Below are 18,977 nucleotides of genomic sequence, written 5' to 3' on the forward strand. Positions count from 1 at the left end.
TGATATATCGGAATCAGCGTTTTCCATCAGGGATTTTTAGGGCTGGGCCACCCCTCTGTTTTTCAGCAACCTATTTGTATGTTATTATTGTTATAACTAAGCAAATGAATATATTCCTGCAACAAAAGATTATTATGCATTGTTATGTAGATGGGCTGCCCTCTTTGGTTTTCCAAGTTAAAGAGAACACTATGAAGCTGTTATGGTTTTGATTCATCTTTGACAAAGCAGGTCATTGTTGTCCATAGTAGACATCCATGATATGTAGAAAAAGTTGCTTTGGTTATTAAAGGCCAAAAAAAAGCAAAAGCTTTTTATTTCTCATCCACCCGTGGATCGATCTAGACTGGTCACATCAGCCTTGTTTCACATGTTTGTAAAACTTACGAAATAAAAAAATTACGTTGTGTAATGTGCAGCAGAAAATAACACATTTATTACCGGGTAGCTATAGGATGACATGCACTAAAATTTGTAAAGTTTGGAAAATTTGTGATAACTGATATCACAATCATAATGCCAGATATCAGAATTACTGTTGCATGTAAACGTTGTCTTTTTCAAGTCAAAGCTGGATCTTATGAGCTCAAAATACAAAAGAAACAAACAAACAAAAAAACGATCAAAAAACCTCCCCCAAAATAAAAGACCTCATTGCTGGGTTTGTTTACTTTTATGATTATTTTTATGCCTTGACCCAAAAAGGTTTAAAATAGGAGAATAAAAGAAACTGTTAAGAATATAGCAAACTAAATTACTGATGTGGACACCTTATATGTTGTATGATTTTGTTTTGTTTACAGGTGTCTGTTGGATTATCAAAAGAAATTTTAGGTACTGACATTCCAGCACTAGAGTTGGAGACACCAGCAAAATAAGGTAAGAAATCGTATGGATTGTGAATGATGTCATCATTTCTTGTGCACTTACAAATCGAAACTGGTGTTCCAAATTTAATGATGTTTTAGAGACTGCAAGTAAGAAAATTGTAACAAAATGGCATTTTTTCACCTTCTTTGTTTTGACAAAATGATGGAGAATTTGAGCAGCTCAAGAAAAATAATACAGAAAAGGCCAAACACATAATAATACAGCTTTGTTTTAATTTGCTGTTTTAAGTCAATTGTGCATTATAATAGAATTTATTCTAGTTAACTCCAACACCTAAGAAAGACATTGAATTTACTTTTGATGCTTTCAAAAAGTGATATTTTTCAAAGAAATTCAACTTATGGGGTGCAATGAGAGGAACTTTGAAAAGTCATACAGGGTGTACAAAAAAATCGAAATTCTACTTTGTGATTATATAAACCTTACATATTTCTATGATTGGTATGCAATGGTGTTGTTCTTACGATTGTATGAATACAATGATAGCTCTCCCTAATTATCTCACTTGATTTCAAAGGAGTGAAGCTATTAACATTCCCTACACAGAGTGTCACCCTCAATGAAAGATTTTATTGTCGAAAAGCATTTACCACAGAAGAGGAGATTCATTTTTATAGTAGGATGTAGTTTAGGATGTCTTTTGTTTCTCTCTGTAGTGTCGGTGAGCTTTACTTCAAGGTTGAAAAACTAGAAAAGTGGAAAACAACTCCCCAGTCACTAGCTGGCTTTGAGAAAATCAGGACTGTAGGCAAAGGTGAGGCCATATTGAGATAAATATCTGTTTACAGCTGTAACTTTTTATGTATTTTTCAATACTTGTGTCATGTTTTAAACTGTACAGTTTCTTGTCCTATTCCGAAAATTGTGTCAAAATACCAAGTATTCAACACTGTCAATATCTTCTGTATGTGTACCGGGGTATAATAACCAATATTATTGTTGACAAATGAATTTAAGCACTGACTATCATTCCTTTGTTAACAAGAACATTGCATATTGTGCACATCGTGTTGTGTTTACAAGGTTAATACTTTTATTTTCACATACTTAAGGGGCAAGAAGACAAATGCACTTGTTTTATGAAGAAAAATTTTATAAAAATTTTATAAAAATTTCAGCCACTGTCCCTTTAGTTGGCTAGAAAATCTTAAATCTTACTGTCATGCCATGAAAGTTTATGAATTAAAATAGGAAACATTACACTGTCTTGAGTTTGGAACCCAGACAGTGTGATTGTTTAATCCTTTGAGTGGTGTACATGTTTTGGGGCATATTTCAGTGCAACATTTTACCAACTTTTATGAAATTTTCTGTAATTGTTTTGATAGTTTTGGACCAAATAGACTTAAATTTTCACCAGCTACAGGTTTTGACCAAAATTTTGGATGAAATATAAGAGAAAAATTATCTTGATAACAAGATGTGAGAAAAAGTGTTTGTGTTGTATTCTGCAAAGGGAACAAAAATTGTCTTTGGCACTCAAAGGGTATACATTTGAAACGCACTCATGTAGTGGCAATATTCAGGACTTGCCATCTGCACATCTTTGTCATGTTGCTCAGAAACCCTGGAATTTCATCTCAGGATTCGTAAGGAAAGCTGGTGGTCTTCACTATATTGAACTAGTAAATTAAATGCTGTTTGTTTCGACAAGTATATGATTTGATTTGTACATGCCTGAAAAGCACAGTGATTCCAACTGGATATTTATTGTACAGCATATGGTCTGTAGACTGTCATATACACTGTATACAGACAACACATTCATTACAAGTCGTTGCAGAGTATGCATTCATCATAAACAAACTCGTAAATGGTAATGTGTATGCCATTCATACAAGTACTCACAAATGCTGCATGTTATGGCCTATCAGTCTCATAATATTCAATGTCCGCACCAATTAAGCAAAACTGTGCCTGTCTGGTAATTTGTAGGCTTGACTGTGAGTTTTAGCTCCCATTTCCATATGTACAAATAACAAGTCAGAAAGTTGGTGTGAATATTTGTTTCTTTAAAAGTACAATGTCAAGGTTTCATCAGGTCTCTTAATTTTTTAATCAATTTTAATTAGTATTACCAAGGCTTGTCAATGCACAAATTTCAACTGGAAATCGTGCAGCGTGTTTGCTAAAGAGAGGAAAAACCAATTTTTGGAAAAGTTTTGTCACATGACCATTATGCAAATAATGGCTATGTACTGTGCACGGTCACATTTCCCAATATCAGGGTTTTCAGGAAATACATACTTTAAGAGGGACCGTCTCAGATTGTCGCAGAAGTTCAAAAAGCGAAATTTATTCGTTTAGGGGGGGGAGGGGTTTGACCTCCATTCAATTAGTGAACTTCACTTTCGCACTTTTAGTTTGTGATCACAAGTTTTCGTGTGTTTATTTTAAATTAAAGAAAAACTGCACACTCGTGCCAACAAATTTGTAACTGTTTCCATCTCGTTTGTGCCCCAAACACAATTTACCGATAGGAACATTGTATCCTAAACATTTCATTCATCAAATTATACAAAGACAAAAAGTATCATTTTTTAAAAATGTGCTATTTATAAGCGTCTGCTCTAACCACTAGATGTCTTTATTCTCACTTGTTATGCACCTGGTCATAGTCGTTTTAATATGATTGAACATGCCTGGGCCCCCTTGTCAAAGTTTTTCGCTTATTTACCGCCCCTACCAAGTACAAATTGCGTGTTCACAAAGACAAAGAACAGCACAAGAGATGCAAAAAGGGAAAGTAAATAAAATGAAACTTTTATGCGGTAAAATGCCCTGTTAGTACTCAAATCTGATCGATTACTTTAATTGTAATGTGGCAAGGGGAATACGTCTTTAGTAGCTATAGCAAAATGCAACATTGTACTCTCAGGCAGACATGAACATTTCGTACTTTTGAAGTTTCGTTTAGGGGAGGGGGGGGAGGGGTTTTGATCTAAACGAAGAAATTTCGTTTCTTGAACTTCTGCGACAATCTGAGACGGTCCTTTAGGGTTTGGGACTTCTACCATAACTGAGAAAAAAATAAAAATCTCAAAGTGTCTAAGGTACCGGTATGTAGCTACCTTAAATTTGCATCAAATCTGAAGAAATGAGAGCACAGTTTCATTGATGCTGTTTTCCCAGTATATATTTGACATTGATTTTTCCATCCACCAGGTGCCTATGGAGCAGCTGTACTCTACAGGAAGAAAGATGATGACTCGCTGGTCATTTTGAAGGAAATTAATATGCATGATTTGACGGCTGCTGAAAGACAAATGTCTCTAAACGAGGTAATGAAGCATGCATCATATCTCTTATTCATTTTTCCCAAGCCTTTTGAATTAAAAGGCACTGTCTTCTATTTATTTAATTCTGTCTTTCTTTATTAATTAATTAATTAATTAATTTCAAGGAAGACCAACAGGAACAAGTCCCATTTACAGGCTCCATGATATAAATAGAAAAATATAAATGCAACAAGTTCTGTAAAACAATAAGCAACACAGACAACTAACTGTAAGAAACCATTAAAAACATCTACAAATTTAAGCATGACATTCTGACCAGGCATCTGAAGCTTCGATAAGATGAAGTGATGTCAATGTCAGGGTTTGAAATGCACTATTCATTTAATGTGGCCATATATCGTTGAAGAGCAGAGCACTTAAAACATTGAGTTTACAAACTGCAAGTCTGAACCTTATTCATTTAAATGCCGACTGTCAATATTTAAACCTGCCATCATATAGAGTTTACAATGAGACAATGAGAATTATGTGATGTGATAACATATTTGCTCAGAGTTAATTTCATAAGATGGATGTCTTTTTGTTTTCACTGGTTTAAATTCACTTATTTGCCCTTATAACAATAGAATCTATTGTTATTTAGCATTTTCATTGGAATTGAGAGGAATTCAACCATCAGCAAAAATGGCGGAATGAAATCCCAGTAAATAACTAATGCCTGTATTTCAATTTACGTATTCAAGAAACTCAACTCACACTGTGTATATCTTCAGTATTATAGACAGATTTCCTAAATCCATCTTTTCCGCTGCTGTCAAATGCTTAAAGCCCAACATCTTTTGTAGTATTCATGTGTACAAAGCTGTGTATGTAGAGGGTATTGTTGGTGTATGCAGGGCTTCCTGCAAGGGGATTTTGAGGGGTGGCCCACTGCTACGTTTTTGGAACAGTCTGTTTATATGTGAATAACGATATAAAAGAATACATTTTTACAACAAAAGTATATGCAAATAATATATTGTTTTTCCAAGCATTGGAGTACATTGAGTATGAAAATGTCATGATAAAATTATGCACACTGGTGTATTTGGAGTAATGCTCTGTTTTCAACCGACATTGAGATCTGATTTTTTCCTCTTGACAAGGTCAACGTGCTAGCCATGTTGGATCATCCTAACATCATCAGTTACTACGACAGCTTTGAAGAGGATGGTACACTGATGATAGAAATGGGATATGCAGATGGAGGGTAGGTCATGACTTCTAACCTTTAACCTCATCACTTTGATCTTGAAAAAGGCACAGTGACTCAAAGGCAACATATGTGCTTACAGTCTTTATATTGTTTACAGCTGACCTTTCTAGGTCAAATGACCTTTGTTTTGTCATACAAGATTTTGTGCTGTTTCGTGATACTGTCCTCAAGTTTGGATTTTGAAAAAAATGAGCTTTGAACAACTGAACAACATTATTGAATATCACAAAATGTTTGTAAAATTACAGTATCTGAAAAAAGGTATCAATTTCAGAAATTAAAGACACACTCAAGACAACGTTGTGTGATAAATTTTATGAGTTGTAAAATTTGATGAGTTCGTGCCTGTTCAATGATTTTATTGTGAGATGTCGTAAGGTCACTGGCAAACAATAAATAATGGATGAAAAATGTTTGCAATGTGGTGAGGTTTTGCATAAAAATGGTCGTATCTTAGAAAAAAAAGAATAATTTTTGTCCCAATTTTAGCATTTTTTAAGTTTGAAAACAAGTCAGAAAATAATCACATTTTTAGCCAAATTTTTTTTTGTAATCTCAATGTCTTGCAAAACTTGAAGATGCTATTTTTACCCAATGTTTAGATAATGATTTGTCCCATGGCTGTCTTCAGTTGAAAATTCTGTTTAGAAATAACTTTGCATGCCTGGATGCTCATCGTAGCAATGCATTTTTGTTTTGTTTGTTTGCAGCACTTTACACCAGTACCTAGCCAACCAGCAGAGGAAAGAGTTGGAAGAAAAAGAAATTTTGAACATGTTTCAACAAATGGTAGCGGCCATCAGACACATCCATGAACACAACATCTTACATAGGTGAGTAGAGAAATAGCACTGATATGTTCAAGTTAGAAAGGTACAGTTACTGTTGTCTGATGACCCAGTATGGTTTCTGCCTGCATTCTATGCAGATATATCTACCTTGTCAGAAAGCTATCTTCGCCAGGGACAGTGACAGTGTAGTTTAACGTAGACATTGAATTGATTAGGATGTCAGTGAAAAGATTTAATATTAATCAGTAAGTTTTATAGGAACATTTTACCACACTTTATGCTGAATTCATCAATTTTTATTCCCATTTTCCTAGTGTATCCATAATAAGAGGTCTTTGGATTAATTGACATTCTGTATGGAAAAGGCATATAACTTTTAGTGGCAAGGAAGTTTCCGGAAATTCCTATATTGACTCATGGATCCCAGAAATGTTGTAAGGTACAGGGCATACAGTAACAGTATGTGCATACATGTGTTCAGAAAGGTTGAACTTGGACTGAAAAATGAACCCATTGCAGCACAAGCCAAGAGGCAGGTTGAACAACTGGCTAGTTGTATTGTGTACTCTTGCGTCATAAAAGCTGCATAACATCGTCCTAAAATCATGCATTTGTCTCCTCATTTCTTTCAGAGATTTGAAAACAGCCAACATCTTCCTGACCAAGGAAGGCATTGTGAAAGTTGGTGACTTTGGCATTTCCAAGATAATGACATCAAATAACAAGGGTGCTAACACTGTCCTTGGAACACCTTACTACATTTCACCTGAAATTGTAAGTCAAGGACTATGTAATTGCTCATACATGTAATCATGTATTTCTAATGCTTTCATCACTTAGCTGAGAACACAATTTCAAAGTCAGACTGTTAACTGCTAGTAAAGCTTTTGTTTAGCTTGTATTAAAGTTTAGACAGTCATATAACACTTTAACTCAATGAATGATGGCACTGAACATTATTGATAAATTTTATTGTTTAGTATTATATTGATATGTGCAGTTTGTTGTCCAAGTATCATATCGCATTATGTCAGGTCACAGCGGGTTATGTTTAAATCATGTCATGTCAAGTAGAGTCACATCACATGACACCATATCATGTGGCTACACCTCATACATTATGAAGTGCAAAGTTTGCTTGAGTCCATCATGGGCTGGGAGGGGTACATTATTGCTATTATTTTATAGTTTTCGCAATGCCAGTGAATTTGTAGATGTAGAAAACATCTGAGCCACAATGCTGGGTAATCGGATACATTATCTGTGATAATCTGATGGTATGACGTCGCAAAATTCACTGGTATTGATAAAGCCGTAATAAAATCATAAGTATAGTAGGACCAGACATAGAATCATTTGACTGTGATAAAGCATTGTGTGTTCCGTATTCTAAGAAAGACCAAAGAATCTCAAACTGTTGAGGATTGCATTGATAAACTGATTTGTATCTTATATTGACAGTGTGAAGGCAAACCGTACAATGAAAAATCTGACATCTGGGCATTGGGCTGCATCCTGTATGAAATGGCCTGTCTGCAGAAGACGTTTGAAGGATCCAATTTACCAGCCTTAGTTAACAAAATTATGAAGGTAAGCAATTCTTAGATTTTAGGTTTATGGGTCTTGGTAAATGATGGTAGATTGATCAAGAAATGAAAGAGCACAGTTATGATGCAGAATTTGAACTCTGTTCAAAATGTGGAACTACAACCTGACTGGGAGAACAAATTACAGAAGTTCCCTAAAATTGAAAACTGTTGAGCTGCTCCTGCTCCTCTGTAAGTGTAATGAAATGAAATGGAAATAATACCAGTGTACTTTGCATCATTATACATCTACCACCAAGAATATTGAAATTTTGCATGCACTGAAAAAGCGGTACAGAATGACTTCCATAACATACACTTTTTAGCTCCCATTTGCCATACATATATGGCAATTGGGAGGTTATATGGTTGAAAAGTCTGTATGTGAGATGTATGTATGTATGTATGTATGTATGTATGTATGTATGTATGTATGTATGTCCGTCCAACGCAAAAACTCCGAAACTGCTGCACGTATAAAGCTGATATTTGGTGTACTGATGCCATATGTGGTCTAGATGTGCCGTTGTTAAAATGAACTTGTTAGTTTTATGGATATGCAAATGAGGTAGAAAAAAGGGCGAAAATGGTCAAAAATCAATAACTCAGGAACTACTCTTCTGATCATTGTCATATTTGGTTTTTAGGTACCTTGGGCCCCACTCATTCAAACATATAGATTTGGTGTCAATATTGGCTGCTTTCTATTTTTAATGAATTTTTTCTCTTTTTTTTGCCATTTCAGTAAAAAATTGTTTCCTCTGAAACCAATGGTCTGTTCGCTTTAAAATTTGGTTTGCAGCTTTCTTGTGATGACCCAAAATAAGATTCATCGAAATTATGGCAAAATTTGCATATTTGTATTTTTGGGCAATTTTTGCCATTTTTGGTCAAAAACATCTTCTTTGAAACTGTGTATGCCATTACTTTCTAATTGGGTGTGCAGGTTCCTAGGAGTGACCTGAAGATGACTCGGTGAACTAATGGCGAAATTTGCAAATTTGTGGTACTTTTTGCCATGCTTTCAAATTTGGTACACAGGTGAAATGTAGGTCATTCATTTAAAGTCAAGTACTGCCTGTGTGAATGAGCAGATTATGATTGTGCTGTTCCAGGCTGAGGTGTTATTTATAGGAATGATGCAATGTTAGACGGTAATTGATATTTACTGAATTTGACTTACATTGTATGTAACTCTTGTACTGTATAAACCCTATCAATTCACCCAGAAAAAAATAATTAATATAATTTTAAATAATTGAATTAATTAGGAAATCAACAAAGCCAAAATAATTTTAGTGTAGAATTATTAGAAAGTTCAACATTTTTGACAGTTCATAGTGAAATGTTTACCATTTTGGATGATTAAAACATGTAAAGGCAACTTTCCTGAATCCCGACTTTGACATATTCTGTACCGTCATGTATTGTTCTCTGTATGTTATCTAAAAGAAATTGCTCATAATAGTTTGTCATGATAGGTCGGCCAAATAAAGAGAGATAGAGACAGTTCCTATTTCCAGTTGTAATCAACTTGATAAGGATTAAATAAAATTACATTTTGAGGTAAAAAATAGAGTGGTCAATTAAAAGAGTGGTCAAAGTGATAGGGTTTTTATGGTAAAGCTGGGCTATAATATTCCTCATGTTCTATTTATAGCAATTATGCAATCTGTGTAAACAGTGCAATGAAAGAGTTACATGATTCCTTATAATGCTTTTGATGACCTTGAACTTCTTAAGTTGAAAACATTTGTCTCTTCAGTGTGCTTTCTCTGAGTACGTACAGTCTCAACTTATTCAACAGAACTTACTTGCAATGTTAATTTGAGAGTTAAAATGTGCTTGGTTAATACGATGAAAATACTGATAAAGTTAACAAGCTGAAGATTCTTTATAACATGACAGATATTCTGGGTTTTTTTGACATATATTGATAAGCAAGGCATGTTTACTTTAATTAGAATGTAATTAACTCTTGTTTATATTATTATAAGCAGTAGTACTGGGTATCAAGTTGAACAAGCTGATATTGATAGGTTGGGCGGCTGTTGGAGGTTAAAAGCTGTAAAAATAAATGTATGTATGTATGCATGTCTATCTGTCTGTCTGTCTGTCTGTAGGTATGTATGTATGTATGTATGTATGTATGCATGCATGCATGTATGCATGTATGTATGTATGTATGTATGTATGTATGTATGTATGTATGTATGTATGTCCATCCACATTAAAAACTTCTAAACCGCAGCACCTAGGCTCTTTATAGTGATTTTAGTTACATTTCTTCAAATTGTGGTGAAATGTTGAAAGTTGTATTTTTGGGGCGATTTTCCCATTTTTGGTCAAAAAATCTTATTTTCTGAAAGCCCTCATCCCATTGCTTTGAAAACTTGTATGTATTATCCCAGGGTTTGCCTTTGTCAGATTCGTTCAAATTGTGGTGAGATTTTCATATTTGTATTGTTGGGGCAATTTTTCCTATTTTTTGTCAAAAAAGTCATTTTCTCCCAAAGTATTTGTTGGATTGCTTTAAAACATGGTCGTCTTGATCCTAGGGTTGTTTTCTGTCAGATATGTAAAAGTCATTATGACATGGAGCATTTCATATTGCTGGGGTATAAGATTAATTTGGACTCACAATGGAATTTTCTTAGTAATCAACCTGTAGGAATGCACTGTCATGTGTGTACTGGTACTTAGTATTTCTGTAAAATGGGAGCACAGTGTCATTGACACTATTTTTCTAGATGTACCCACCAGATGCGTCTTGGCATTTACTTTCGAATTGTAAGGGATCCATCTGACGAATGCTAGAACATGTCTCGTGCTCGTGTGTGCAGTGTCTGTGTAGTTCACAGAATGTCCAGTATCGCGTCCATGCTTGTGTTATAAAGTTGTTGAACTGGCATAAAATGCTCAATATTTGCCCATTTGACACCACAGTCACAAATGTAAGATGTATTATAACAAGGTCATTACGAAAATACCGCAAAAGATGCTGTCAGACATTGGCGCTGTGCATCTCCCCACTGCAACAAAGCTACCGGTAGATGTATGGCGCCCTCATTTGATATGAATTCCCTTTATTTTGTTTTTTTCTAACAGGGTCAATTTACGCCTGTAAAGGGAAACTACTCGCCAGGTTTCAAAGCCTTGATTCGTGACATGTTGCAACGTGAACCAGAATACCGTCCATCCGCCAATGAATTAATGTATGCAAGATTGCCGGAGCTGATGAGCCAGTATGAAGATCCTGTCACCGATGTTGACGACGAGTTCATGTTATCGGCTGACAGCATGACAAGCAGGAAACAACGTACCAGGTATGCAGTCAGTAGACTGAATCAATTTGAAAACACACCAGTTTGGCCAGAAAGCTGCCATCACCAGGCACAGCCACTGAATAGTGTGTATGCCCATAATTACAGATAGCTTGTGCAAGAATTGTGTTACACTGCACTGATTTTGTGGAGGGCGGTATATAGGTTTATCATATACCTACATTCACATGCCTGTGTAAAGCTATGGAAGAAAGTGCCCTCAGATCCTTGCATTTTTTTACGTATCACGCCCTAGCCCGGTGCCCAAATATGGGTCAATCGCGTGCATTTCTGAGCTACCTCGATTCTGGTTACTACGCGCGTTGCTATCCGCAAAAGTTCCATTGTACACAAAGACAGCAGGAGATTAGGAAACGTCTGCTCGTTCAGATCGTAGTTGGGCGTGGCGACAGTGGAGTCGCGCAGGTAACACAGGCTTTTATTTCTAAATTCTAGTGAAATCCTGTGTATACTAAGTGCATGCCTGTTCAGTATAAATTACAGAAACTGACATCACGATTTTGTCCTTCTTACACCTGAATTCAGCCTTGATCTCTGTTGGTCACGTAATAGTACGGATGTTGCTTTGCGCGTTCTAGAATTCTGCAGGTAAGCAAATGACGTCATTATGTATGTCAATCCGCGACGGGAAGTGGCCATCGTATTTATGAAAAACTGACTCAAATGGCGATGAATTTTTGACATCGCACGCATTTTTATCTCCTAAACAATGTTGAATATTATGTAAACTACATATTTATCATTCCATAAGGTAGGTATATGATAAAACCTTTACGGGCCTGATACCGCTTTTGCGGCCCTTGGTCGTACAGCGTACGGGCCCTCGCACGCTCGGGCCCTTCCGCCGTACGACCTCGGGCCGCAAAAGCCGTATCAGGCCCGTAAAGATTAAAATTGACTGGCACTCCCGGTCATATGCGCCTTTCTAGAGGGCATTATATAGGTAAATTGACTGGCATTCCCGGTCATATGCACTTTCTAGAGGGCGGTATACAGGTAAATTAACACTTTCACTGCGTAATTAATTTTTATACATGCATTCCTGTGCGTAGTTTTCTTATCGAAACATAGCCTTATATATATTGATTTACATGCATGAGCTGTATCTTTGTAATTATAAGAGTATTCGGGACAATTTTTTCAGTAAGTATTGCAATATGACAGAGCATCATAAAAATGCACAAAAGGTCATGTGACACGTAGGTCACGTAATCATGGCGGCCATATTTGATTTTACAAAAAAATTTCAAAAATGTTGCATTTTTTTGTTATTTCAATATATAAATGTATTTTTTTCAGCGTAACACTTTAAAAATTACTACTTACGTTTCATTAACTCAAATTCAGTAGGGGGAACACATACTCTAAAACATATTCCACATAAATGAGGTGAATATGCATATTTATTACAAGTCCATCTTAAAACAACAGGTATTATCTGGCATTCAAAAGAAAGCTCCATTATATATAAGCTTATATACTGGTAGCTAGTCCGATGTGTAATTGTCATTGATAGATTGATGTCGTACAACATCCACAGGATACCCCATCAACGTTTGTGACGTCGGTCACCGGCCCTTTGTCGCACTTTTCTCTCAGCATGCTCAGCTGGCCTACCTTCCTGTCTTGCTTGCAATCTCTGTCTTTGCTCAACTGGTTCGGGAACATATTCAAGTTTGGTATTAGAGTTGTAATTTGAAATTTGACTTCCGCTATCTCCGTCGAGTTCAGTTTCAGGATCAGTGACAATTCCACTATCACTGTCTAGAAAAACATGCTCAAGGGCTTGGTCGGTGGTTAACTGTGCCCGCGTCGCCATTTTTAAATACTCTCTGACAGAAAAACAACAACCGATCACACGATCCGTGCAAATCACGGCGGCGAAATGACCGAGTATGGCGGCATTTGTTTACAAATTTGGCGCGCATGCTCATTTAGGTTTGACCTCTACCTCGTACGCTACGCTAGGCTTGAGGAAATAGTCAACAAACATGATGTAGATTAGACAAAGCCAACGTATATTGAATTCATGTAAACGCGTACGTTCTTGGCGCGTTACGTGCCTCCCGCAGTCTGGCCGTTGGCGCAGAATGCGCCCACCCCGCGGTGAAAGTGTTAACTGGCACTCCTAGTCATATGCATTTTTCTAGAGGGCGGTACATAGATTAATTTTCTGACTTTTCTCGGTCATGTGTTTTTCTAGAGGGTGGTGTATAGGTAAATTTACTGGCGTTCCCCGTCATATTACTAGGGTTTCCTTTAAATCTATGTTATCATATCAGAGAACAACAGAAATGGTGTAGGATCCCCAAACTATTTACCTGTGTCCTAAAATCATCGGAAAAATACTATCTAAGCAATGATACTATGTAAAACTAGACCACGGTATGTTGATATAACCCGTAACCCCAATGTTATCAATAGTTAGTGCGGACCTGTTAACAGGGAATTTGCGGTGAGCAGGCTAAAGTTTCATTGAATCAGTATAAATGTTGGTGAGTTGATTTTATATGAACAGAATTTTTGACTGTATCAACTTTGGCTCATGTTGGTCTAAATGCCTTAGAAAATGTCAAATATCATTAGGCTCTTTTCAACCACGACATATCTGACATGTGTTTTGCTTAGGATGTGTTTGCAGACAATTTTGATCAAATTTTGTCAGGGAAACTAAACATTTTCTCAGTGTGGCTAGTTAATTTGAGAATTGTCCTGTGGGAAACATTATTTGCTGCAGTCTTAGTAAAAATTATACAAGTGAGTCTTTTTTGGATTGTTTGGCCAGTGTGGTGATTCTGAAATATAATTTGCCAATTTGACAAATTAAATATTATCAGATCTAGGAATACAGCCATTACCCCTGTGTGGCCAGTTCAATTTCAGAATTGTCCGGTGGGAAGTATTATTTGCTGCAGTCTTGGTAAAAGTGATATAAGTGGGTCTTTTTTTGGATTGTTTGGCCAGTGTGGTGATTCTAAAATATAATTTGCCAATTTGGCAAATTAAATATTATCAGATTGAGGAATACAGCCATAACCCCTGTGTTGCTAGTTTAATTTCAGAATTGTCTTGTGGGAAGTATTATTTGCTGCATTCTTAGTAAAAGTTGTAGTGAACCTTTTTATAGATTGTCTGGCCAGTAATGTGATTCTGAAACATTATTTGCCAATTTGGCAAATTAAACGTCGTCAGATTTGAGAATACAGCTATTGAACATCACTCCAGTGAGGCCAGTTTAATTTCAGAATTGTCATGTGGGAAGTATTATTTGCTGCAGTCTTGGTAAAAGCTGTATAAGAAAGCCTTTGTCCATAACATGATTCCAAAATATTACATGTACCCTACCGGACAGATGTAAGTTGACCACTTCACGCAGTATTTCGACGGTATTTTATCGTAATTAATTCAGGTAAACATCGTTATCGGACATTATGTACCGCGGGTGGGTTATAATCTTCACGCGAACAATGAACGTGTACTTCGAGCAAACACGACATTGCGTGTACTTCAACACAGTGCGTTGCTTGTGAACAGTAAGTGTGAGCGCCACCTACGGTTCATCATCGTAGACGAGAATTTCTCAGAACCACCTTGCACCTCCCCGATCAAATGACGGATATGGCCGTGTGTTGAATAGTGCAGGTTTGAAACGCCAGTGCCTTTGTTGTATTGCAAGGTGTCTTGATTGGCCGATGCAGAACTTAAAAAATACTAGCCCTGCGTACGATGCTGTGTGTTCTGCTACAGCTAATCGCCCCGCTCACCGCTTGGTGAGCGGGGCGATTAGCTGTAGCGGAACACACAGCATCGTACGCAGGGCTAAAAAAATACGAACTTTTCATACGTACATAACATAGACTAATTATTTTGTTTTGTCTATAGTGCATGTCATGCAATGTTCATTGTCATGTTTTATAGTATTTCTAACAATAGTAACATTGTTTATTTCTTTCAAATAAACTTCAGACTTTTCAAGAAAATCAACCTCGTTTAGTTCTATTGGACGGGGATAACAGATTTTCGTTCCATCGGCAACTGATGACGCCGACTGTAGCATGTAGACAGTATAGGCTGTGTGTGTGAGGTTATTTGTTTCATGGATGTAAAATGTTTGTTTCTGAAACGGTATATTGCGTGATATAAATTGCCGAGAAATTCACTCTTTAGACCCCCTTTCCTTATAAAAGCCTCTCATCATAATGATGGAGGAAACGAGGCAAGTTCAAGAAAACACAACACAGGAACAACCTATTATTTTCATGGGCCCTGTTTTCCAACCTCATCTCACGTTACGTAGATAGCCCTGCGTACGATGCTGTGTGTTCCTACCACACAGCATCGTACGCAGGGCTAGCGAGGGAGTTGCCGACATCGACGGTTATTTACGAGAAGTGAATAAAAGACTGGCATTTTTGGAAGCGATCGAGTAGCTGAGGTAGGCAGGGATACGACTTGGGCCAAGAACGCTGAATTTCGGCAGTAATTTGGCTTTTTACGTCAAGTCCCAAATGGATTTGAAGTCACCCTACGGGTCTTTGCAGGGCTGTGGTGAGCGGGGCGATTAGCTGTAGCGGAACACACCGGCATCGTACGCAGGGCTAGTTACGTAGATTGACCAAGGTTTCTAACCATGTGTAAATAACCAATGCACGTCGGAAATATCGTCGATAAGATTGTTAACATTCCCTGTGTGCCGTCTTTGTTTGCCTGGGCTAAACTGGTAACGCACCCAATGTAAATTCAGTGTTTTGCCCATAATCCATGATAGCTGAGGGCTATAGAATCAATTGACGGATGTTACATTTCCTCCGACGTCCGCAATGCATGACCTTTCAACTCTCTATTGACGTACTCATTTCAGGGTCAGTCACTCCACACTGAACAGTGCCAAGATGTTTTAAAAGTAGAATTTTATCAACCTACAGACGCACCCGATTTTATGTTTTCTGGCTGTAAAAACATAGGCACAGTAAGAAATTTGAACTTCAAATTGTATCTCTATTGACAAACTATGTAGGCCTAAAATAGTTTTATGAACGGACCCGATTTTAAGTTTTTCGGCCGTAAAAGAAGTGTCCGAACGATATCAAATTTGAACTTCAGATTACCAACAAACAATGTGAATGGTCTCAGATACGGACCCAATTTAACCACGGTTTTCGGTTGTACTAACATCGGAACGTGAACAGTTTGAACATCGGATTTTACTACTGTAGGGTCATTGTACATTTCTGTCAGTAACGGATCCAATTTTCATTTTAACACGATCGTTCTTGAAACGTCTGAACAGGAACAGTTTTGAAAATCGGAACCCTGGGATTTTATCTGTACCGACAATCATAAATAGTTTCAGGAATGAACCGAATCGTAACTTGTTTTGAGTCATTTCTTGCGTGATTTGTACTGTGTCTCTTTTAACGTTTGATTGTATTTGTGTTTTATGTCTTTCTGTGTCTCGACCTCCATGAAAGAGGTTTTCGTAACCTATGGAGTTATCGAGATTGATAAATAAAGTTTAAATAAATAAAAATAAAAACGTAAGAACGGGAAAAGTTTTCAACATCCATAGCTGGGGGCCGAAGGGTAATTTCCTAATAATCGCTGGATGTTAGTACGTTTTCTCCGACATCCGCATTACGTAATCTTTAAACTCTAGTGACCTAGCTTAAATTATTGTTCACGGTCAGTCACTCCACACAGAACAGTTACGAGATGATCTGAAAGTACAATGTAGGACTTTATTGATGACCTACAACACGCGCCCGATTGATATTTTTTATTTCTGTCGTAAAACATAGGAACAGTATGAAATTTGAACTTCCAAATTTTATCTGTATCGACAAACTATGTAAAATAGTTTTATAAACGGACCAGATTTAAGTTTTCTAGCCTTAAAATAAACGTCGGAACGATATCAAATTTTAACTTCAGATTAACTGCAAACAATATCAATGGTGTCAGATACGGACCCAATTTAACTTAGTTTTTCGGTTGTAATAACGAATAATTTTGAACATCGGATTTTATCTTTACCGATAAACATTGTGAAATAGCATCGGGAACGAAACAAATTTTAAGGTTTATTTTAGCCATAGCGTGAACGGGAAATGTTTTCAACATCGGATTTTATCTGAATCGGTAGATGTAGACAGACATTTAAATTGTGTCAGAAATGGGCCGTGATTTAGGGAACAGAAGACAACCTCCCTGAGGTCGACGAATGTCCTGAAGGGTAAATAGCTCAAAACAGCGATGAAACTTGCTTGATTGACCCCGCGATGTGAAAGTCTTTCTGATGATTGTTACTAGGCTACAGATTGCTGCAGATAAACAAGCTTGCGTAAATAAATTAATAAATTAATGCTTGCTTTCCCCAGGGACAACACAAAAACGCGTTGGAAATCACATTTTCTCCCAGGTCACTGTGCTCGTCACTGCAGGTCGGCAGTCGATATTGACCAACTATTGTGACTAAACTTAATTCCCCCCTTTGTATGTAGCATGGCAGAGTTTTTGGTGAAATAGTTTTTGGTAGCCGGTCACAGACACTTCGTGTTCGTGTCGTCTACATGGACGATCTGCCACAGTGACATGCGCACTCCGTACACAAAAGCCCGTGACACGCAACTTCCCATCGCGCGGTGGCTACATCCCCTATAGCCTACGTTACCCTACCGAAATCCGTTTATATGACATCGACATGCAAGCTGCGATTTCAAAATAATGATCTGTGACTGCCGGTATCATGGTGTGAAATAAACATTACCCTTCGCTAACTCGCAACCTTTACGGTAATGAGTTGTCATAGTAATCCTACAGTAATCGCTATACTGTTTACCCATGGATGTAAAAAATAGATCTATGTGTTTACCATGCGTACAGTGATCGCATCGGGCAACTCAAAATGCTACTAGTCTTACTTCACATGTATATATTGGGTATCATCAGTGAGGCTATTTTATCTTGAATTTCTTTAATTGCAACAATGTTACACAATAAAGGTTTAAATCACTTGCCCCGTTTACGATAGTGTGTTTTATACCTTTTCACTATCGAGTCTATACCATTTAAAGTGATCCTTTTAGGTACGCTGCGTACGGGTTTCGTTTCACGTAATTACGTCCAATCATTAAGTTGCTTGTAGGCTTACAAGTTCGCCTGAGACCTGTTAAGATACAGTGCTGCAATAAACTCCGGCCGAATATTGGTAACATTTCTGAAATCCTACCAAGCTGCAATATTAGAAGTTCAGGCCATATATGTCGAAAAAAGGTCGAAGTCATCAGTGGGTAGGTAGGCGAATTTCAAGCAGACGTCTGGTTTTATTTGCTTTTAATACCGCGGTAAACACATGACTCTTCCTGAGAGTAAAGAACTACTGTATTTTTAATGTAGCTTGAGACTTGATTTTCATTTTAATGAACCCCCGTATACGGTAACTTTGAGGTTCAGTCAGTAACAACACGGGTAAACAACGTGAAAGAGTGGTACACAATTGCACATCGGGTAAAAAGGGTCTTACCAATATTTAGCACAAGAAGGCAAACAGCAAACATACCCATCTTGCATATAAGTCGTACAGAAAACAAAAAATCTTCGAGAAAAACCTCAACACTGAACGAAAAAAACTGTTTACCGGTAGGCCTATGCGTGACATAAGTAAAAACCTCTTTTCATTACATTCCCGCGTAACCCCGCGCACTTTCATTTCAAGTGCACGGTGAGAAACATTTTAAGATCGGGGCAATTTGAATAAGTGTGGTTTGGGTTAACATATTTTTATGTAGGCGTAAACAAGATTGACTCTCATGAATTTAAAAGTATTGATCCATCTCGGTATAAGACTTACTTGATATATTTCACAAACGGCC

At 37.0% G+C, this 18,977-nt stretch overlaps 1 protein-coding gene across 1 annotated transcript in view; it reads left to right on the forward strand.

The window, feature by feature from the left end:
* The window catches only part of LOC139123819 (uncharacterized), a 53,235-nt gene that overhangs the window by 4,005 nt on the left and 30,253 nt on the right, over positions 1-18,977 (forward strand). Inside the window, exons 3-11 of the mRNA XM_070689970.1 lie at positions 293-372; positions 850-879; positions 1,548-1,645; positions 4,057-4,172; positions 5,276-5,379; positions 6,096-6,218; positions 6,809-6,950; positions 7,638-7,766; positions 10,871-11,088. Of these exons, the coding sequence (XP_070546071.1) occupies positions 293-372; positions 850-879; positions 1,548-1,645; positions 4,057-4,172; positions 5,276-5,379; positions 6,096-6,218; positions 6,809-6,950; positions 7,638-7,766; positions 10,871-11,088 (1,040 nt within the window). The remainder of the gene's footprint in view (positions 1-292; positions 373-849; positions 880-1,547; positions 1,646-4,056; positions 4,173-5,275; positions 5,380-6,095; positions 6,219-6,808; positions 6,951-7,637; positions 7,767-10,870; positions 11,089-18,977) is intronic.

Source organism: Ptychodera flava (assembly GCF_041260155.1).
Source record: "Ptychodera flava strain L36383 chromosome 23 unlocalized genomic scaffold, AS_Pfla_20210202 Scaffold_23__1_contigs__length_28996876_pilon, whole genome shotgun sequence".
Classification (NCBI taxonomy): Eukaryota; Metazoa; Hemichordata; class Enteropneusta; family Ptychoderidae; genus Ptychodera; species Ptychodera flava.